Below are 23287 nucleotides of genomic sequence, written 5' to 3'. Positions count from 1 at the left end.
ACCACCAACATAGGGCTAGATAGCTCAGTTGGTAGAGTGACAGCATTAATCCAGATGACGTTGGTTTGAATCCCGCTCTAGTATTTTTTTTCTTTGTTCAACCCAGAATCATTTAAAAAGTTACCCAGTCGTTTTCCTTGTCCTTTGTTATTTGATAATTAACGGTACTTTGTTAACTTATAAAGTTCATTTAATAACCAAGATCCAAGGAAACTATTTGAAAATTTATTTAAAAAAACAACTGACTTGCTTACTTTTGTTCCTTGGGTTTGAGTCCTAGATGGTCACAAATCTGTTGGAATGATGACATGCAGGCGTGGAAGGTACCAGCCTGAACGAAGCGGTCAAACAGCTGAGCCGCTACTTCCTCACTGGTTTGCTCTGGCATGGTGAACCAGTGATGCGGAATACCAGTGATGAAAGAGCCTCAGAGTTGAGTGTTGGGGGTCGGATGAACCACTACATGTATCTGAAAATGAAAAGGTGATAATTTCATTTGAATTTTACATACAAATTTTAATAGGGCCTACTTGTTTCATAATCTACGATTACATAAAGAGTGATATTGTACAATGCATATATTCCAGTGGTCATTTTGGGATTTTACAATTCATGTCATAAGGGCCACATAAATTCTAGACTAATAAAAATATCAGTTGGACATGTTGGAGATGAGCCCCGTTTCTTCATCATATAAAAAGTTGATTTATGATTCTCTTCCATTGGGCTGTGTAGAAATTGTGCCTGCAGGCTTGGTTGCTCTTTTGAAAGCATGTCATGTCACAGGTCACATGATATCAGGGATAACAACAATTATTTTTTGAGGAAAATATGATATTTGTATTGGAACTTGCAGAGAGAAAAATCACAGTATATCACGGCAATTGCTGTGGGTGCCGAGGGTTCTTCGAGGCCATGGTCTATGTATACCTGTCCTAAAACTTTGCAGAGGGCACCACGGCAATTGCTGTGGGTGCCGAGGGTTCTTCGAGGCCATGGTCTATGCATACCTGTCCTAAAACTTTGCAGAGGGCACCACAGCAATTGCTGTGGGTGCCGAGGGTTACTTCAAGGCCATGGTCTATGTATACCTGTCCTAAAACTTTGCAGAGGGCACCACGGCAATTGCTGTGGGTGCCGAGGGTTATTTCAAGGCCATGGTCTATGTATACCTGTCCTAAAACTTTGCAGAGGGCACCACGGCAAACACTGTGGGTGCCGAGGGTTCTTCGAGGCCATGGTCTATGTATACCTGTCCTAAAACTTTGCAAGGGGCACCACGGCAATTGCTGTGGGTGCTGAGGGTTATTTTGAGGCCTTGCTATACATAAACTACTGTACTTACAACTTCAGTGACAAAACACTTAACAAGTTACAAAGTTCACTGTCCTTTAACAACAGCATTGTTAATTATTGTGCTGTGTACAAGATAATTAATATTAATTCAAAATTTTACAACTGTAACTAACGAAGATACATGTATACATATTTAATGGCACTTAGGGTCTGAACCCGTGCTGTCGTAAAAATCTGCAGTCGTAAATTGTTAACGACATTTGAATAAAAACATACATGACTGTACTTGGAGGCCCTTAAAGGAACACGTTGCCTTTGATCAGTCGAGTTGGTCTTTGGAAAGCATATGTAATCCTTTGTTATAAAATGCATGATTAGAAAGATATTTTAAAAGTATAATATGTTGATCCACACAAGTATCACTCGAAATTGCGTGGTTTTCCTTTTCCCTCGTCGACAAACACGGTACACCATTTATGATGGCCGACCGTGTTAGTTTGCAAAGTATAAGGAAAACCACGCAACTTCGAGGCAAATGTGTGTGGATCATTGTATTCTACTTTTAAAACATCTTTCTACCCATATGGATTTTATAACAAACAGTTACAAACGCTTTTTAAAGACCAACTCGACCGATCCAATGCAACGTGTTCCTTTAATTGATGTAGATTTATTATACAGCAGCTGTACATCACTGTATACAAAAATACAAACATAAAGCAACATGATCAATTTCAGCCTTGAACATGCTGAGAAATGCTCACATGTGCTTTAATAGTAGGACACTGCCTATTTTTTATATCACAGACAGATACACACTGAACAATGGGTTATTACTTGTTCAAATTTAAGGTCACAGATAAAATCAGACAGACAATTCCTAATGACTCATCCAATACAAATCAATATTTGTTGACACCCTGTGCCAACGCAGAATTTATAAACAAGCATTGAATTACACACAAATGTACATAGTGTAGTGTCATTTATTCAGTGTGTATTTGATTTTACTGAATGTTTGGACACACGTATGAACATACAGTAGAGGCCTGATACTTCAAGGAGGCAACGAAGGCGATTGCCTCCATGCCCCCTGGTCATTGCTTTGGTCCCCTTAAAATGCTCCAGTGGAAAATTACAATATCCTCATAGGATGCCCTTTACCAAAGAGGCAAGAAGTGTCGTGGCCGAGCAGTTAAGAGCACCGAATTCAAACTCTGATGTTTCTGATGTTTCTGATCAGCAGAGTGTGGGTTCGAATCCCCAGCCGTGACACTGTGTTCTTGAGCAAGACACTTAACCATTGCTTCGTCCTTCGGATGGGACGTAAAGCGGTTGGTCCCATGTGTTGTGTAACGCATGTAAAAGAACCCAGTGCACTTATCATAAAGAGAAGGGGTTCGCCCCGGTGTTCCTGGTTGTGGCTGCTTAATGCGCCGTAGCACCTTGTAAACCCTTATAAGGTGCTAAATAATTGGGTCTCAGAATTCATCACTGCAATAACCTATCTTTCTGAAAGTTTGTATATAATCAGCGCCTTGAGTACCTTGTTTGGTAGATACGTGCGCTACAATGTATATAAGACTTTGATATTATTATAAAGAGAAAATGCCTTGGTGCCCTTGCCCTTTCAAAAACGAAGCATGTACAGGCCTGATATAGTGTAGTACAAAACCGTTATCACACATTGTAAAAACAGATATATACACCAGGGATAATTGGTTCTTGCAATGGCACACCAGTATTTCCTTAGTAAAAAGGGTTTCTCTACAATATGTAAGAGAGAAATGTAAATCTCTATTGGAACATTTCAAGGGGTACCGAGGCAATGACTTGGGTAAAAGGGGGCAATTGCTTGTGTTGTCTTTGTGAGGTATCAGACTTGTCAAATTGCCCAACTTTGTTGTAGATGACCAATGACCCTAGTATTATTTACACAAGCTACACAATTACATGACCATCTTCTTCGGTCTAGTTCCCTGCAGGCAAGAATTCAGAAAAGCCGTAGCTACATGAAACTTTCACCAGAAAACACAGACTACATGTATTTTCTAAATAAAAAACTTACAAACTCACATCATAGGCTACTACAGTGTGTACATTACCACATGATGCAGTTGCCGTCATACATGTAGGTACAGTGTATGTACTCACATGAACGTAATACCTACAGTACATACGTACGGTAGACGGTTTTACATTCGGTAGACTGATTAATGTACGGTCTATGTTTTTAAAAATGTGAACTTTCAACAATATTACTTACTTGAACTCTAGCAAGCTGAAAGCCACACTCTCATACAGCACAACCAAGATAACAAATAAAGTACAACGTGCATTTACACCGGTGACAAACACTTGCAGGATACGAATCACTCACAACCAAAACAAAACCAAGATAAAACCGGTGATCCCTTACAAATACACCGTGAGAACAAAACACAGTTTATATAAAGTTTAGATTGGCGGTTTCTTAACAAAAAGAGTTGGTGCACTTCCTCTACCTTGTCAACGTAACTTCCTGATCAACTTGCATCAAGGTGAAACAAATGCGTAGGAATTTCTGCTAACATCATCTCTTTATAATTATATAATGACCGGTGCACCGCGGTGGTTGGGAATCAGTTATCTTATCATTATATTAGTCTATCTTGATTTTTTGTTTTTACTAGCTGGCCATCCGGACCCCCCCCCCCCCCCTTTCAGGTGTCCTCTTAAGGTGTTTGAACTTGTGGCCGCACGGGACCACTTTTGTTGAGGGATAATTCTGTTGGAGATTTGTTTTACGGACAATTAATTACTAAAATACACTGTACAGTACACTATTGGTAATTGTCAAAGACCAGTCTTCTCGCTTGGTGTATCTCAACCTGTGCACAAAATAACAAACTTGTGAAAATTTGAACTCAATTGGTCGTCGGAGTTGGAAGATAATAATGAAAGAAAAACACCCTTGTCACACAAAGTTGTGTGCTTTCAGATGCTTGATTTCAGGACCTCAAATTCTAAATCGAGGTCTCAAAATCAAATTCGTGGAAAATCACTTCTTTCTCAAAAACTACATCACTTCATAGGGAGCCGTTTCTCACAATGTTTTATACTATCAACCTCTCCCCATTACTCGTTTCCAAGTAAGGTTTTATGCTAATAATTATTTTCAGTAATTACCAATAGTGTCCACTGCCTTCAAATGCAATCCACGTTCGTGTACTCCGACCATAGACGCCCAGACCAGGACTCTGCTAAAGATTCAGGTTGTGGTTGTGGTTGTTGTTGCGTTGTTGTTTTGTTTGTGTGTGGTTTTTGTTTTTGTTTATGGTTTGGGTTTCTTTTTAAAAAGGAACAGACTTAATGATGATGATTTGAAGCCTTTGAAAACAAATACTAAAACATGAAAAACAAAACATTGCAACGTCACTTGCAATGCATCATAGGCCACCCTGTATGAGTTGCAAATTTTAGGAAGTTAGTGTTTAAGCAGGATTCTTCCCCTGAGGCTTGTTCAAAACTGTTGGGCATTTTGGACCCATGATAAGGAAGCTTTACCTAAGCACGCTGAATTGAAACAAGGTCCACAGAATGTTTTTACTTGACTTTTATATTTGAAGGCCTTACTGTCCAATTTGGGGATTTATAAACAGTTTAAAGCCATTGGACACTTTCGGAACATAATTTTTTTTTAAGTTCACAGATTTACAAATAACTTACAGGGTTTACAGAAGCTAATGGTGAAAGACTTCTCTTGAATTATTTATTCCATGAAATGCTTTACTTTTTGAGAAAACATTAAAACAATATCAATTCTCGATATCGAGAATTACTGATTTATTTTAAACACATGTCATGACACGGCGAAACGTGCGGATACAAGGGTGGGTTTTCCCATTATTTTCTCCCGACTCCGATGACCAATTGAGCATAAATTTTCACAGGTTTGTTATTTTAAGTGATAAGTGATACACGAAGTTTGGGCCTTGGACAATACTGTTTACCGAAAGTGTCCAGGGGCTTTAATCTTAAGGGTTTAGGGGGAATTTGATAACAAAATTGTCTGACATAAGGGAGTTATTTGTTGAAGTTATTTTGCCGTGACACCTGAATTAATGGCTAAATAAGCCCTCACAAGCCCAGCACTTGGTGCCTAACGTGTTATCACATCAAAAATGACTGGCTAAACTGTGCGTTTAGTTTCCCCATAGCCTGTTAGATTTTCCAGTGGAAGTGTCAATTGCAAAATGAAAATACCCATGCCCTTTCAATGATAAAACTCTTGAAGGCCTGTAAGATGATGATAAATGTACCTTAAACAATTATGAATTCAATTCATCAAATGTAAAGATCGGTCATCCTCATACAGCAGTCGCAACCGTGATCCCGCTTTTATAAACTTCAAACTCTATGTTCCTGCTAATCACAAAGATGAACTTCATTGACAAATTACAAATCCATAAATGGGCCTCTGAGAGAGCCTTACCTTTTAAAACAAAATACAAGTATCTTGCTTTCTACAGTCACAGACAGTCTTTGTATTGTTGATAACTGAGTTAACAAAACAGTCAATAAACAAATCTCAATGACTTTGTTTAATAGAGCCACCAGGTTGAACGAGAGTACCGGGTAGTTAGTTCCACTTTGTTCGTTTATTGTTAGTGTCGTCAGTTGAAAATGTTGTCAGCAGCCTGGCAACATACATCCATCACAGTGGTCCTCTGGCCAAATTCACCTGAGGACTAGTCATAATTCTCTCCAAGTGGTCCAGCTGGCTCCTTCCATGTTGGAAATCATCCCTACTTTAGCCTTCAAGAAAGACTCTCCTAGGTTCAAAAAGTCAGGCCGTCAACTATTTTTTGCATTTATACCGTTAGGTCAATTTAAACAGCTAATTCTTTAGTGATAAGCCTAGCAGAACAGTAGAACAAGCCAACTGGCCCTGCTTTCCGTTTTTAAGTATGCTGTCAAGAAAGGGCAAATCTCACCAGGTCTGAGCCTTAATTTCCCCCATAGAACAAACCATTACAACTGTTGTCTCAAATCACAGTATGCCTCTAACAAGGATAGAGAGGTCGCGACCTCAAACTAATGATTCAGTGTTGTGAAACCATGACAAAGAAAACCTATGACCAAGAACACCACGACCAAGAGAAAGACGTCTTGACATTGGTATGTGGTTAATCACTGGGAGTGAACCCGAGATCGACTACCAACCGACCGACTACCGGTGGTAAAAAGAAAACAAGTTATATTCATTTTTCCAGTTAGCTAGGCCATTAAACATTTTCACATTGTATGTTGATCTTAACCTTAAAGGCACTGGACCCTATTGGTAATTACTAATAAATAATTTTTAGCATAAAAACTTACTTGGTAATGAGCAATGGAGAGCTGTTGATAGTATAAACCATTGTGAGAAACGGCTTCCTCTGAAGTATTGTTGTAGTTTTTGAGAAAGAGGTAATTTTTCACTCAAATATTAAAAGACTTCAGGCCTGAAGCCTTGCTATTATCCATCTGACAGCACACAAAGTAATGCAACAATGGTGTTTTTTTCTGTCATTATTCTCTTGCCACTTCGATGACCATTGAGCCCAAATTTTCATAGGTTTGTTATTTTATGCATATATTTTGGGATGCACCAAGTGCGAACACTGGCCTTTGACAATAACCAAAAGAGTCCAGTGCCTTTAACCTGCAAAAAACATTCCATGGTATTTTAATTTAACATGAACGTTAAATCCATCCATGTTTAGTGAGCTGACAGCGGGTACCAACCACATCTCTTGCCAGAGTATTTGCTACCGGGCACCAACCCTCAGAAATCTAAGAGACGCTTCATCCATGAATTATTTCTCTGATTCAAATCTTTTGGGTGGAAAATCTATCCAAACCATGTTACTTGGAAGGGAGGATCCAGCCTCAAAATAGTTTATACCATCACAGCTGCAGAGCTAATCTCATGTAAGTTTTTTTGGTCATTAATTTTTGGAGAAGTAACCAATTGCCAACTTCTCCAAAAATTAAGGACCATAAAAACTTATCACCCTTCCTTTAAAGATGCGATGTAAGATTTTTGGCCCAAAACATTAAAAAATAGATTATTGTGAGTGAATGGTATTTCAAAGAGTATCACCCGCTCTAACGAAAAAAAGTTTAACTTTTACTTTTAATGGTCAGGAACCATTACAAAAATTTTAAACGTTTCTTATAAAAGACATAAGAATTGGTCATGTGATATATTGTCGGGATCCAGACAAAAACTAAGTTTGAGCACTTTATTTCACTGCTACTAATAATTGGCGGACTTTTTCGAGCAATGGCTCAAATGAAAGCTTGTAACTTTCTCGACCCCCATCAAAATACCTATTGAATTTTAAATCAAATTTTTGGGTCAAATCGGCCAAAAATCTGACATAGCATCTTTAATGACAATCGTTCATGGAAATCTATTAATTTCCTTGGGGGTTTGTTCATGGTAAATACTGGTTTGTTTATCATAAATACTTGAGGTAAATACAGGTTTGTCTACAGTAAATACTGGTGGTATTTATACTACACAGTGAGTTGCTTGTATTAAACAGTAAACATAACAAACTACTTTGCAGCTGTCATGTTGGAATTTTTTCCAACGGTTGTTTAGCACCTGAAACAACCCAAAAGTGTTTCTTACAATTGACATGCAGGCTTACATGTATACTGAACAAAAGTTGAGTACATTAATTTGATGTTTTAGTTTGTTTTCCCCCTAAAAGATTTCCTCTAAAGTGAAAGGGGTTTTGCTTGACTGCAAGTAATATGCATTTTAACGCACGAAGACCCAAGCCAATGTTTGTTTGAATTTGTTTACAGAATTTTTTTCCTAGCAACCATCATTGAGTACAATAAAAAGCCAAAATAATTTGCTTACAAAGCGTTTACACCAAACAAATTTGTCAAAAGTCTGCTTTTGTTTGCAAACAAAACGCAAAGTTGCCCCAAATATTTGCTACAGTTCAACTGTGACCTGGAAGCATTCCACAGAGCCAGTAATGCACATTAATAAATACCTTGGACGGTTTCAAGTCTCTAATTGGTCAAAACCCGGTCACGTGTGGGAGTGTTAACATTGGTATAAAGACAGGCTTTGGGAAAATAGCGAATAAGTGGCCACTAAATCAGCATACATTGTGTAAACCTTGCGCGTTGTACTGTATCGCACGCTTATTTATATCCCTGTTAGTTTCATTGCAACTTCGCGCACTTGCACGTACGCGCGCTAAAAAATGTATCAATTTCGAGTGCGCGCGTGTAACATGTGCGCGCATATGAACTGACGCCGAGCTCATGCGCGCGTTTTAATGCACAAGGAACAGCTATCGTCCAATCATTTGCCTCCTTTGACCCCAGTGAAGGCGCTGAACAGATCATTATTTAAAAGAGTCACTGGTCTCAAAGATCAGTAATGTGATTAACGCACGAAAGAGATGGGAACCATCAAAAGCTCAAACATGGCCCCTGAACATGTCTGGAAGTACCGCCGAGAGAAAAGTCACAAAATTTGGACAATTTTAGCCGTTTAATTCGCTAAAAAAGGTATTTATTAATGGGAATAACAGTGTTCGTACCCGGTCTTCACTGCGTGGTAATGACCTTGGTTGGTGGCTGGCGCTGTTAACGGACCTCCCCTTCGGCTCGGTCCGTTAACAGCACCAGCCACCAACCCGGTCATTACCACGCAGTGAAGACAGGGTACTCGCACTGTTATTCCCTAATTAAAAGCAGGCCTGGTGCTTAGCAAGGGGCACCAAGGCGTTTTTCTCCTTGGTAAAGGGCACATCTACTAGGAAATTGAAAACTACTATCGGAATGTTTCAAGGGGCACCCAGGCCATGACCAGGGGCAATAGTGTCAATTGCCGCCCTTTGAAAATTGTGTACCTAATTAGGGATCAGATTGGCTCAGTGGTTTTTTTTCCTGCCTTTCACCTCTGTGGACCCGGTTCGAATCCCACCTTTGACCGGAGCCTTACATGATGTGAATTGGGTTTTCAGTCTCTACCCGAATGAGTGAGTTCATTCTTCTCGTTTCCTATCCATCCTGTTATTGGCGCCAATTGTTCTGTAATAAATAAACCTGAACCTTGCATAATTACAAAGACCTTGCTTTAACTGTAATGAATTATAAAAACAGTGGGTTGGGCGAGGGTGCGTGTGGGTGGGAAAGAGTCAAGTGCAGTTTCCTTTTTACAGTTTTATTGATTGATTTTCTTTTTAAATGACAGGAAATGGTATGTTCTTTAAATTAATCCAGTTACAAATAAATTCAGGTAATTTGTGGTGAAACCTTTATTCCGGCTACTGTTGGGAGGGGGAGTGGCTGACATGGTGTCAAATCTTTAAAAGGGTCCGTATTTCACCATGTGTAACAAGTTCAAGAATTTCTTTATTAAAAGCACAATGAGGCTAACTTTTTCCATAAATGTTGGGTCGTGGATTTTCATTGTAATACTGATGATATAAGCAATCCCTTTCCAATACCACAAATTCAAACCAATTTGACCCAGTGGTTACCAATTTTATGCTTGTTTGAATATTGCCGGCTGCATTTTTTTTTAAACAAAAATCGCTGAAGAAGGGCATGATGTTGCACCAAAACCATTTATTGGCTGGAGTTAAAATTTGAATTTTCAGCTTGTCGACCAAAAAACACAACATAACCAATATGGTGTTTAACCCATTAGGCGACTTGACACGGAATGACCCTATTAAAGATACAATAAAAGTCACATATAATCCAAACTATACTACTTCGAAGGGACTCCTTTCTAAAAATATTTAGTACTATTGACAGCTGCAGTGCTACTCATTGGTCATTATTAAAACAAAAATTTACCAATCTACATCTTTGACCCCAACTGTAAACCTAAATATGGACCCGCACTAGAGTTTGATTCATGTAGTTATTTTCATAATTTGTCAAACTAATTTCCTTCGTTGGTATCATGTTTGCTCACAAAGGTTGAAACCTTGAGATTTTATTAAACAAGTACATCTGATATCTCTGAAGTCTGACCTTTATGACCTTTCTAGGAATGTCAATAAACAAAAAACGATATCCAAATAAAACATGATACCTTAATATGCCTTGAATTTACAAGCATGATACGGACCCTTGAAAAGCAGCAGGAACATTTCATGGAGTACAGTGCTGGTGTACTTTAGTACTGAGCTTAATTTCATAGAGCTGCTTTTAAAGCATATTTCATTCATTTCAATACATTTATTTCAATGTTGCCATAAAGTTACATTTGTGTACATCATTAAAGTTAATATACATGGTAATGAATAAATAATGGCAAACCACAGATGAAGTAAAGACAATAACAATTTACACCGAAGTTGAGTAGATAATGACAAACAGGACAACATTAAGTTGCTAAGCACCACAAAATTAAGCTTTCCAAAATAAGGTTTCCCAGCTAAAACACCATTAGTACAAAATGTAACTGGTATCCTGCTTAGTTGTGCTTAGAAGAAAAATAGAAGCTCTATGAAATTGGGCCTTGGTTAATACTTTTCCAAGCTATTTTATAATAATTTTGATTTTGACATACACAATAAGAAATCAGATTAATGTCGTAGGAATATCCGACCTGCCTGTAAAACAAAATAGAACTGTAGGACATTTGTAATGCAGCTTTTGTTTTTTCCTTTCCGATTCATAGTGATCAATGTTTACAACTACAGCGGGTGAGATTTGACAGTTATGCGAACATTTCTGATAAATTTCCTAGAGCTGCTTTTAAAGGCACTGGACACTCACTACTGGTAATTAGTCAAAATAATTGTTAGCATAGAACCTCACTTGGTAACGAGCAATGGAGAGCTGTTGATGGTATAAAACATTGTGAGAAACTGCTACCTCTGAAGTAATGTAGTTTTTGAGAAAGAGGTTATTTCTCACCTAATATTAAAAGACTTCAGGCCTGAAAGCCTTTTATAATGCATTTGAAAGCAAACAAATTTGTGCAACAATGGTGTTTTTTCTTACATTATTCTCTTGCAACTTCAATGACCAATTGAGAGTCCAAATTTCACAGGTTTGTTATTTTATGCTTGGGATACACCAAGTGAGAATACTGGTCTTTGACAATTATCAAAGGTGTCCAATGCCTTTTTAAAAGCACAACACATACATGTAGCTGAACACACGTGCCTGTACATGTATATATCTACATCAGAAAATTTGTTCCAAACCAATTGACGTACAGCGAAGAGTATTCAATCTTCACTGAACTTTACTCTCACAATTAATTTTTTTCAAGGAAAAGAGAACAAATTATGGAAATTCAGTCCTAATCCAGGGTCTTTTCTGTTGTGTCGCATTTCTAGCCACATAAAGATCTATTCTTGTATCATAATGGTTGTCTAGGTGTTGAATGCTGCAACTCAAGGCCTATTGCCAATTTTTATGGACAGTGAAAATGCTCACTTCAAGAATTTTGTGTGAACTTCCACACACACAGCATAGACTTGCTGTGAAGTATGCGTTTGGTTATGTTAAACATGTAGTTCTCAACACAGTAGTTAATACAGCTCTAATCTAAAATCCCATGAGATTCTCCATCAAGCCATGATTTGAAAATTAAGTGTTGTTGTATCAGTACCACCATAGAGGCTCGAGCGATGGCAAGAGCAATGGTACCACACTGGAGCGATGGTACCACCCACTGACAACTGTACAGACGTCTTCAACTTGTTCATTTCTGAAGAAACAATCAAACATTCCATTGTCTTTACATTGATTGACACGAAAGACACTGAGTCAATAAATACCAAGTCTGTATGGTTAAACTGTCAAGTCCTGAAACACTGTCAAGTCCGTGCGATAGAGCATCCCATTGTCTTTACATTGATTGAGAGATACAAAAACACAAAAGCCTGGTTCATACTTCCTGCAAATGCGAATACGAAACAACTTTTGGCGTCACAGGGCTGTTTTCGCAGCAAAATGTTTCGCACGAGTTGCGCACTTAAAGTCAACTGATGCAAATTATTCGTTGCTTGCGAATTTGTGACGTCAAGATTCGTGTCGCACGAAGTATGAACTGGGCTTCAGGTTCAGTCAATATAGTCTGGTTACGTTAAGTCCGGTTACACTGACAAGTCTGTGTGCCATTGTCTTTACATTGATTGAGATACAAGAACACTGAGTCAATGAATACTGTCTGTATGGCTACAGACAGAGACACTGTCAAGTACATGTGATGATGCATTATAAGGAAGCTTCCAGCTGTCATTTTCAACTCTTTAGTAAGTGGCTTACAAGCCGCCTACAGTCTGTATTTAATACAAGAAATTGACAGTCATTAGTTATTAACCAACACTTTACAAGCCTATTGCTCACTGAAGTGACACCTGTTTTGAATACACACAAAGGAGGTCATATACAAGGTATGATGGAATGTCTTCCATGTGATGGCCATATTAGACTGACAAATCATCAGCTGAAGTACTGTATAGCTACTGACGCATCGGCCCATGCCTATAACCACACAAGTGCTGCTTCTTCTTATAATTGGGCAAGCTGTTGAAAGAAAAGGTTTTCAAGATGTTTTCTTTGGGACTTTAGTGTGAACGGTGCATGAAGTGTTTTTCTTGAATTTAACCATGGTTGGTTTATAGTAATACAGACAGGGATTTTATTTCACAAGACTCAGAAAAGTACAGTACATAAATACATTCAGTTAAATATTCTTCCTCCATGGTTAAAGGGTAATAAACAAATATGTTAGTCTTGTTCTCCAGTTTACCAATAAGAACATTGTCTGTGTTCGGCCATCTAATCATTAACATGGAGGTCAGATCTGGCATGACAGTAGGCATGGTAGGTCTGGATATTGCCTGGTCATTTGCTGGGTCATTGCCTTTCGGCCTCAAAGGATTTCCCATGCACAAACTAGCGCGAATTTTGCAATTCGGCGTCATTTGGATTTTAGGTTCCTTCTACGAGGTAGCTCTAGTGTCAAAACTCGAAAGTATACAACTGGATGATACCCACCCACCTCATACACTTTTTGTTTTTAATAAGTCTGGGAGATTGCGTCAACTCAAATCCAACACTAATCGTCATCGCCTCTCCTTCTTACCCAGTGCAATTTATTATTTCAACAACAATTTTATTAGATGACTTGCTTCGTACTTCCCAATCCATGTCAGCTATGGCCTCTCCCTCGTTCACATGTTGTGTCTTCCCACCCCCCCCCCCCACCCACCCTTCCTTCTCTCCTTTTCCAACCCCCTTTCCTTCCCAAGTCATCCTTGGTTTATTTTCTGTTTTGATGTATGTTTTAATTCCGGTGTATTTTAAAACTATTTATTTGTGCAATGTGATATTTTAATAACATTGTTGCTGTTTTAATGTCTACGGTGCATGTATGTTTTGTGCTATTTTTAATAACTGTATTTTAATGTGCAAATCAAGAAAGTGATTTTCATGCTGGGCATGACGAATAAAGAATTGAATTGAATTGAATTTAGCAACTTGGGTCCACAATACTCCCCAGTTTTGAACAAATCCTGAGGAGAACCAAGTGATTCATGAACAATATCCTCAATGAGCTGCCCATTACAGATGAGAAAATGACTTTGTGCCCTTGCTCTTTCAAGATTGAAGTACCTGGGGTACGTTCCACTCGCGCAAACGTATCGCAACTGCTTGCGCAAACGTTGTTTGTCTTTGGAACGATTGGTGCGCATTACGTGATGTCAATATGGCGGCGCCCTGAAATGAAGATGGCGCGCACCGTACGTAGTTTTTTTTTTTTACTTTGTTTTTGCTGTAATAGTCCTCTTTTTGACATCATTACATCAACTAATTAACTTTGTTATTTCAAATCCCCATTATCATTCACCGAAAACACAATGTAATTATGTTTGTGACAAAGAAATTATACCTTTTGCTTGTCCGCCATTTTAAAAACCACTCGCCAACACCTCAGAAGTATGTTTGCGTAAAGTTGCCAACGTTCGCCAACGTTCGCAAACGTTCGCAAACGGTGGCGGCACACATTTCGTTCCACTTGAAATTGTTGCTGAACGAGCGCAACTGTTGGCAACGTTTGTGCGAGTGGAACGCACCCCAGGATTTCAAGATTGAAGTACCAGGCCTGCCACTCCACATCTTCTGAATGTGAAAATGGCAGCTATACCATGGTTATTTCTACCTCCATGGGACCATATGGGACATACTGCACATATACACAAAAAGTACAAACATACCAAATGAACACAGTGAGTAGACTTCAGATAAGACAAACAAGACTTCCACACAGGGGCAGCACTAAAATTATAGAGTAAACAACTCCTATCCATAAGAAAACTGCCACTAGGTAATGCTACATCCATGGTACATGTCCAACATGCTGAACTAAACATCATGGTTCAGATTCAGTCACAATGTACACTATTTTTTAAAGCCCTTTTCACACTTCTGAGCCACTTCATAAACACAGCTCCATGGTGATCAGCCCACTGCCACCAATGCTCATTTCACACTATGTTACTTTTCAGGGTTCGCCCTGAACTTTGTCAGTGATTGGCCACCAGGACCAGATTAGCTTGTCATTTCCAAAGTCCACTCAGCTTCCTCATCACTGGTACATAGTTATGGAAAGGTTTGCGGTAACACCATGTATGACCAATCATGGAGGTAGATATGACTATCTCTAAAATGAGTTGGGGTGGATCATCCTTTATTGGCTCTTTAACTACATGTAGTCAGCCGGACCGCTCAGAGAAAAGTATGACAAGTGTTTCTAAAAGGTGTTTTAGCTAGCATGTAGACTACTGTTAAGGGAGAAGGCTGATTTTCCTGGGGAAAATGAGCACTCAGTTTGTAAACCACTGGGGCTTTTTCCTAGTAGGAGTTTGCATGAGTAAGCAAGTGTGAAAAGTTCAACCAAAACTTTTCAAGGAATGCACAGTAGGGAGTGTACAGAGTGTGAGATCACACCTAAGCTTCAATCGTTTACTACGGCTGATTGTATCATGTACGTACAGTACAACCAGACAAGAATAGAACTTGAAGTTAGCTTTGTAAGCGTGGGGTTCACTTTTGCAACTGACGCCCTTTTTTCACTGAGATCCAAAGAATGGAAACCTGACAATGATTGATTAATACAGTGCCAACACCAATGGTTAGTTCCACCATGGAGGTTGTATGGTTCCACTGTGTGGGTTAGGCTGGGTCAAAGAAAATATCTAGCTCCCAAATCTCCTCTGATAAAACATCACTGGGGTGGATTTCACAAAGGTAGTCTGAACTTAGGACTAGTCCTAGGCAATGCTAAGAGATAGGACCAGTCCTAAGTTAGGATGGGTTACTGGTCCTAACTTAGGACCAGTCCTATCTCTTAGCATTGCCTAGGACTAGTCCTAAGTTAGGACTACCTTTGTGAAATCCACCCCTGGCCCTGTTTTGTAGAATCTAGGCCTCTTAGCCTTAAATTCCTGTGATGTATAAAATATATGACATGCATTTTATGCCAAATGGATTAAAAACGATACATTATAGGAAGCAACACATCAATGTTTTTTTTTTTTAATTTACAATCTGTAACAGCTCACAACAAAACAGGATGCTCTTAGTTTTATAATCTTAGCAACAAGTATTGTGGAAGCATTTCCTTGGCAGCTTGGTAGTGTACTGTAATTGGCACCCATACCACAATTGCTCCCAATCCCTGCAATATAACAGGAAACCAACTTTATGGCTACAAGCGATAGGCCTAGGCTGCAGACTTTATGTAAAGCAGTAGGCTACATGTACTAACAGACTTTGCATTTTCACTTTTTGCTGACCTTCCTTAGGTACACAAATAGTGTGAATGCTAACAATTGTTGGCAATGAAATCCCACTGGGGTACTAAAAAAAGAGCCAGTGTTAAATAGCTTGGGGTTGGACAATAGTACTGAAGGAATGAGTACACTTCAAGCCAGAGACTCGGCAGCACTCTAAGCCTTCACCATAACATGGCCATATTCCTTACATGTATGTCTGCAATTGCAAACAAACAACAGAACTCATACCAAAGATGCCCAGACTATCCAGCCTCAGTCTGGTCTACATTGATGTAGATTTATGATCGAGAGTAGGGGAGGGCGTGGGGGTGGGTGGGGGGGGGGGGGGGGGTAACTAGACTATGATCTAACGAGCTGGCACAACATTGGTGCGAAAATATAAGATTGAAAATGCATTTATGATCCAGGCCTGACACTTCACGGAGGCAAGAGCGGCAATTGCCTCTGTTGCCCCTTGCCATTATCTTGGTGCCCTTGAAATGCTCCAGTAGAAATTTACAATTTCCTCATAGGGTGCCCTTTGCCAAAGAGAAAATGCCTTGGTGCCCTTGCCTTTTCAAAAACGAAGCATACAGGCCTGTGATCACAGATTTACACATAACCTGATGGTAAAGAAATTGAGGATGATGAAAGATTGGAATATTTTCAAGTGAAATGCTATAGTTGATAGCGAGTCAAAAAACAGATTATTTGAAAACAATGAAAACAGGGTGATTTTTGTCCACTATTTTCTCATGTGAAGACCAATTGGGCTGTAATTTGGGTCATTTTGGGTCATATGAAGTGCGGATACTGGTCTTTGACTGTTACCAATGTCGTTCATGTGCATAAACCTTTGGTTTTAGGATCTGTTCTATTGTTTTAAATTGTATACAATGAAACTAACCTGTGGAAATTTCTCTTTAAAGAGTGAATAGTTCAGACCCTACGTGTCCCACAGGAGCAACCCAAACCCTACCCTGTTGTGACCTTTCAACCAACGCTTTCCCCAAAATGAGACCTTCCTGTGTACGCTCCAGCGCTCCCCTTCAATAAGAGCCATTCACAGCCATTCACAATCACGCCTCTTATGTATTTTTTTCTTCATCACAAAGCACTAGCCACATTATCCAGTTTCATAAGGGCTGACCTCCATTGTGATGACAGGAAAATTAAATTAAATCAACCCACCCACACCAGTTACAAATAAAAAACTTGTTTGGTCAAAAAAAAATCCAGTATTTATTCACCGAAAATAAACTGTGTGTATTATTGACTGATTAAATATTACAGATAAGATTTTAACCTTATGTGCTACTGTTGCTGTGTTATTGCGTACAGATGAAAGAATTCTACGGTATTGACCAGAGTGTAAAAAGAAGGGAAAAGAAGGACATTCATGACTGTTGTTGGGTATTTTTATGATAAAGCTCACAATTTCTGGTGAATATCAGTGGTACATTTCATCAGGATTGAATTTGATCATCAAACCTTTTGGCTATTGATCCGAGATGTTCAGTATGACTCAATCAATACTTTATTTCCACTCAATAATCTATCAATAATAGATATCCAATGATAAGTAAGACTAAAAGGTTGTTAAGTGGTGGGGGTCTTTTAGAAAGCAGGGCTTGTCAAAGAACCACTGATGTGTGTAGCCTACAGAAATAAAAAGTACAACTACACGGAACAATTCCGTCTATCAATTTTGCAATACTCAGACCATGCTCCATGCTTAGACTAAACAGGTTTTGTGGACATTGAATACTAGCTGAAACCGGTCCTGAAACAGATTCGAGCACGAAACAATTAAATGGATCAGAAAAGGTTATATTCATCCTTTGTTGCTGCTATTAGGTGCCCTGTATTTAAAAAAACACAATATTGTGCTTTTAATTAAATTGGTTCCTCATACACATGCAGTTTCAAGAGCTGATTAAACTCTAAGCCAAACACACTTCTGAATGCTCATTAATATTTTTGAAAAACCACCAACATTACAATGCCTATTATTATTAAGTACAAAAAATTGCTAAACAGTAAGCAGAACAAAACTAAGCTTATACCAGAATACGGTTACTGGCCAAAGCATCATACAACATTCCGGTACATGTACCATCTTTGACCGGTTTCCTGCAAAATTACAGTAAATTTAAATTTATCTGCTCAAAGATGAACTTGGGCTCTCCTTGTGTAGCATTTTAACATGCAACAGAAATCATTTGCCAAACCATACAAACTTAGTCCATCCACTTGTTATAAATTCACACTTCTTGAGTTATTTGGAGGTCGCGAAGTCATATTGTAATTTTAATCATAAACCTATGTAGCCAGATGACACCTGACCATGGGGTTTACACATTCTAATAAACAGGAAATTGTAGCGTTTGTGAATGCTTCAATATTAGATGAAGATGTTACCAAGGTTGGTTGATGTTGTTTAAACGTAGATCCACCATGGAGAGCAAATAACATGTATCTGGAGCATAAGATCACGGTCATGCGTGCATTTAATGCGAATCAACAGTCAATGCTATCGGATGTGGAAGCATTCAGATCAAAGGTTCTGTCCACCGCCTAAATACAGCTATCTACACGTAGGCCATTTTTTCGAAACAAGGACTTGGGCTTTCCCTTTGGCTAGTTGGGCTAGGGCTTCTAAGGCTCTCAGCTCCAGCCTTGAGTTTTGTTTTTGAAAGGGGCACAGCAATGTTCATCTGGTAAGGGGCACTCCTATTGACATGTATAAGGAAAATTTTAATTTGCATTGGAACTTTACAAACGGCACATCAGCAAATGCACAGAGCACCACAGCAATTGCTGTGGGTGCCATGGGATATTTTGAGGCAAGGGCTCCATCAGTTATTTAGAACAGGTGTGCTTTCCTTACTAATACAGGGCTTCAAACAAGGTCCAGTAACAACATCAATATGATGTGAAACCAACAATAAAAACCCAGCTATACACGCACTCGTCTCAACTCATAAAACATCCACTTTTATGAGTAGACTGTCTCCCTGATACTGATGCCCTACTAACATTCCCTTTACGGCTTGGTCTACAATTGCAATAATATTGGCTCAAATAAAAATTTATGCTTGTTAAAAGTATTTTGACTGGGAGAGTATTGGTTCTATTTTAATTTTTTTTTCTTGTAAACACTCATAAGGTGATAGTACATGTTTGTAAGTGTACCTGTATAAATGTGAGACCAAAAAAATTGTTGATCGTCCCCGCCCGACCGTTCAAAACCCCCCGACCCCATTTTTTCCCCTTTTTTTTTTCTTCATAAAAAACACCCTTTTCAGCTGATATTTTTTTCACAATGTACCTTGAAAAGATGTTTAAAGAAGGTTTTGATTCATGTTGGCAAAGCAAGAACAGTTCTTCAAATATTTACTTGGGCTACACTGTGCTTAGTTGTTTGAAAAAGTTTACAGAAAATGTCATCTAGATGTGAAATTTGTTTGACAAAACTATTAAAAACATCAAAAACACACAAACCCTCTGTTTTATAGTGATTGTGATGATTTCTTTATTCTTGATTTCATATTTGGCATGTCAACAAAACTATAAAAAACAAAACTCCCTCCCTCCCCCATCAGCAAAAAAAAAGGACGATCAAAAACAAAAAATTTGTGGCCTTAGACTAGACAAATACAATGTGACAGACTATCTTGAATTAAACATTCCTGTATCCTGCCTCCACTTTTTTCATTTGTTATGAAATAAATTAATATTTAAAGCATTTGGACCCTTTCGGTTCAGAAAAAAAATAAAAGTTCACAGATTTACACATAACTTACAGGGTTTACAGAAGGCAATGGTGAAAGACTTCTCTTGAAATATTATTCCATGAAATGCTTTACTTTTTGAGAAAACAGCAAAACAATACAAATTCTCGTTAACGAGAATTACGGATTTATTTTAAACACATGTCATGACACGGCAAAACGCGCGGAAACAAGAGTGGGTTTTTCCGTTATTTTCTCCCGACTCCGATGACCGATTGAGCCTAAACTTTCACAGGTTTGTTATTTGATGTAGAAGTTGTGGTACACAAAGTGTGGGCCTTGGACAACACTGTTTACCGAAAGGGTCCAATGGCTTTAATTTACTCAATAATAAGTAAAAAATGAGTGAAAAAGTGGTGGCAGGATCTGGAAATCTTTCCGTAATTTTGTTGTACAATTATTTCATATCGTAGACAAGTATGACAATTACATGTATACTTCCCCTTGCATTAAAAGTTTGAGTTTTACAAGCTTTACTTTCTCCAAGAGGGGCTAGACCCAGTAACTGGGGCGCTGTACTCATTTTTTTGAAATTTTGTCAGATCGTCGTACTACTACTAGACCAATAATGACAAAATTGTTGGGGAAAAAGGAGTACAGCGCCCCAGTTCTGGGTCTAACTTTCTCCTTGGTTTGTGTGACATGCTAGACATCAGACAATCATAAGTCAATGTAATGTTGTAAGAAATTCTGATGACATTTCTACTGTGGTGTGTAATGTAAGTTTCTAATTTATTTTACAGTTTCCTTTATAGAACAAAGAAATGAATAAAAATGTGGGGGTGAAAACTTAGTTTTAAATACAAGACAATGCCGACAGTATTACAGAACAGTGTATAGAAATAATATTGAATTCAATCACAAAATACTGGAAACACTTCTGTATCCTGCCACCACCTTTTGAACTTGATTCATTCATTACGAAATCTAATTTGCTCAAATCAGATCCTCCTGTTAAAAATGAGGGAAAAGTGGTGGCAGGATACGGAAATCTTTCCCAAATACTCAGCTATGTAATACATACATCATTTAATACATAAAGTATGGCATTCTTTAATCAACATATAGAGCAATCATGGAGGAACTCAATGGAACAATAAATGAACCGTTCGTTAACTCAAACAAATGGTTTACCGTGTCAGTCATGTCACGACAAAATGATGATGTTGGTGTATGATCATTCATACTATGATCGATACATACGTGTTACTCCTAGAACTATTTCGGTTTCGTCCGGCTATCGTCTCCCGTAACCTCATAGGTTTATATCTCTCACGCGTTCAACGACCCATGGTTCAATGAATTTCGGCATCAGGAATCTCTCTTTTTTTTTTTTTTTAATCTCGCCAAAATTAGGCTCTATGTGTCCTTTGATGTATCAATGTGTATTCTTTTGACCAGAGAATCCACTCCACAATCTCAAAAATTGTTAAAAATGATAAATTCTTTTCATTTTTAACAATTTTTGAGATTGTGGAGTGGATTCTCTGGTCAAAAGAATACACATTGATACATCAAAGGACACATAGAGCCTAATTTTGGCGAGATTAAAAAAAAAAAAAAGAGAGATTCCTGATGCCGAAATTCATTGAACCATGGGTCGTTGAACGCGTGAGAGATATAAACCTATGAGGTTACGGGAGACGATAGCCGGACGAAACCGAAATAGTTCTAGGAGTACATACGTGTGTACAAATAAATGAATGAAATTTAACGAAACATTTCCAACCTTACCTCGACAACTCGATCACCTCATGTTCCCATAAATATCCGAAGAATAATCCATAATCATGTTCTCGCTAAGACAAAACAGACGGCAGTAACAATCAAGTGGTTGTGATCTGACGCTTGCATTACATTATTGAGTCATCTAGTTTGCCGCTGACGTACCCAAAGTCAGACGTTCAGCTGGCCATCGCCATCTTAGAAATCATAATAACTCAACATAATTCAAAACGGACACTTGGTGTCAAACTAGACAACCATTCTAACTTTAATTCTGATGATTTTAAAAGTCCAATTAAAACAAATGTAGACTTACAGGTGGGAATATACTTTGTTAGTTGTAATATTAAGTAAGACAATTGTTTCCTTTGTGCAGATAAAGGTAGGGAGGTCATTTTATTATCTGCACGTTATAAAACAAAAAGGCGTTAACTAATACGTATGTGAGGGCGCTGTTCATTAATTGAAAACGTGATTTGAAAGCGACTCATTGAAAAAGTGGGCGGGAGTTGGTGTGATGTGGGGAAGCAATGAATGGCACATGAACGGGATAAAAAAAACTAACTTTAATGTTGTTTGTCTCTTTTTAAAAGAACATGGGGACTACATAAGGTTCAGTGGGCTAAATGTTAATGGACACAAGTTTATGTTACTTCGGATATTCTTTGGCAGTTATCAAATCAGGAAATTCAGAAGGAACTGACAGTTCAGCTGCATGCACTAAAAATGAGATAGCTCTTTTTGTGTAACGACTCATGAAGAACAAAACTATAAAACAATAGATAGATTACACTGGGGGGGTGGAACAGATTAGCAGTTTTCTTTTAAAGTATAGCAAATTACCTTGTAATGTGGGATACTAAAGGTTGTTTATATGTTCACCATAATGAAACTTTCAATGTTTTTTAGACAATTTTTTTTTAACACTTTATTTTATAAAATTTAATTTAGTGTCCAGTTTCCCCATTATTTTATTTGGGCAAAGATGGGTCGCATAATACGTACATATGGCAGGTCAACGAATAATTGAAGTGGAACACTTGAAATAATATTTCTTTTGGGGCAAGATGGGACAAAAGGTGTGTGCCCATTATAGTTTTCCCAAACCAAAGCATATAGGTCCACCTGTAACTTCGAAACAAGTTTGTATTTATTTACGCCTAAGGATTTCATGCATCGATGTTTTTGGCAACATCGCTTGTATTTTTTTTCATACAACGATCGACTATCAATGTAATGGGGTCTCAGCGTCACTACGGTTGTGTTGGGTTGTGGGCCTGTTGGGTGTTTTCGTCATTTCGTCCCATCGTTTAAGGAACGCTTCTGAGGTGAACAACATCCTCTTCGGAAACATTTTGACGATGATCTCTTTAGCTTTGTCCTCAAAATTTGGGTCGCCTGCAGAGGAGGAATTTTAAGAGGCACAGGACACGTTTGGTACTAAGTTACCCAAAATATTAGCACCAAAACTTACGGTAAGACCTACGGTGCGCAAGCGGGCTTTGGGAAGTATTATAACAAAATAGTGGGAAACGACTCCCTCTGAAGTACCGTAGTTTCCGATGATGTAATTTCTCACAAAAAATATTGTAATCATCAACAAATTCAGGATCTTAAAGCAGTTAAAGTAACTATTGTAGGAAGGTAGGCCTACGGTGT

General features: G+C 38.4%; 1 protein-coding gene across 3 annotated transcripts in view; it reads right to left on the bottom strand.

The window, feature by feature from the left end:
• The window catches only part of LOC139939360 (uncharacterized), a 64307-nt gene extending 42491 nt beyond the window's left edge, over positions 1–21816 (bottom strand). For all 3 annotated transcript variants that reach the window (XM_071935171.1, XM_071935172.1, XM_071935173.1), the window contains exons 1-2: positions 21638–21816; positions 255–469 (exon numbers count right to left, since the gene is read on the bottom strand). In XM_071935171.1, the coding sequence (XP_071791272.1) occupies positions 255–388 (134 nt within the window). In that variant the 5' untranslated portion in view covers positions 389–469; positions 21638–21816. The remainder of the gene's footprint in view (positions 1–254; positions 470–21637) is intronic.
• Between the last annotated feature and the right edge of the window lie 1471 nt (positions 21817–23287).

The sequence above is a fragment of the Asterias amurensis genome, chromosome 7 (genome assembly GCF_032118995.1).
Source record: "Asterias amurensis chromosome 7, ASM3211899v1".
NCBI lineage: Eukaryota > Metazoa > Echinodermata > Asteroidea > Forcipulatida > Asteriidae > Asterias > Asterias amurensis.
Note: the sequence above shows the minus strand (reverse complement) of the source record. Positions and strands in the feature narration are given on the sequence as shown.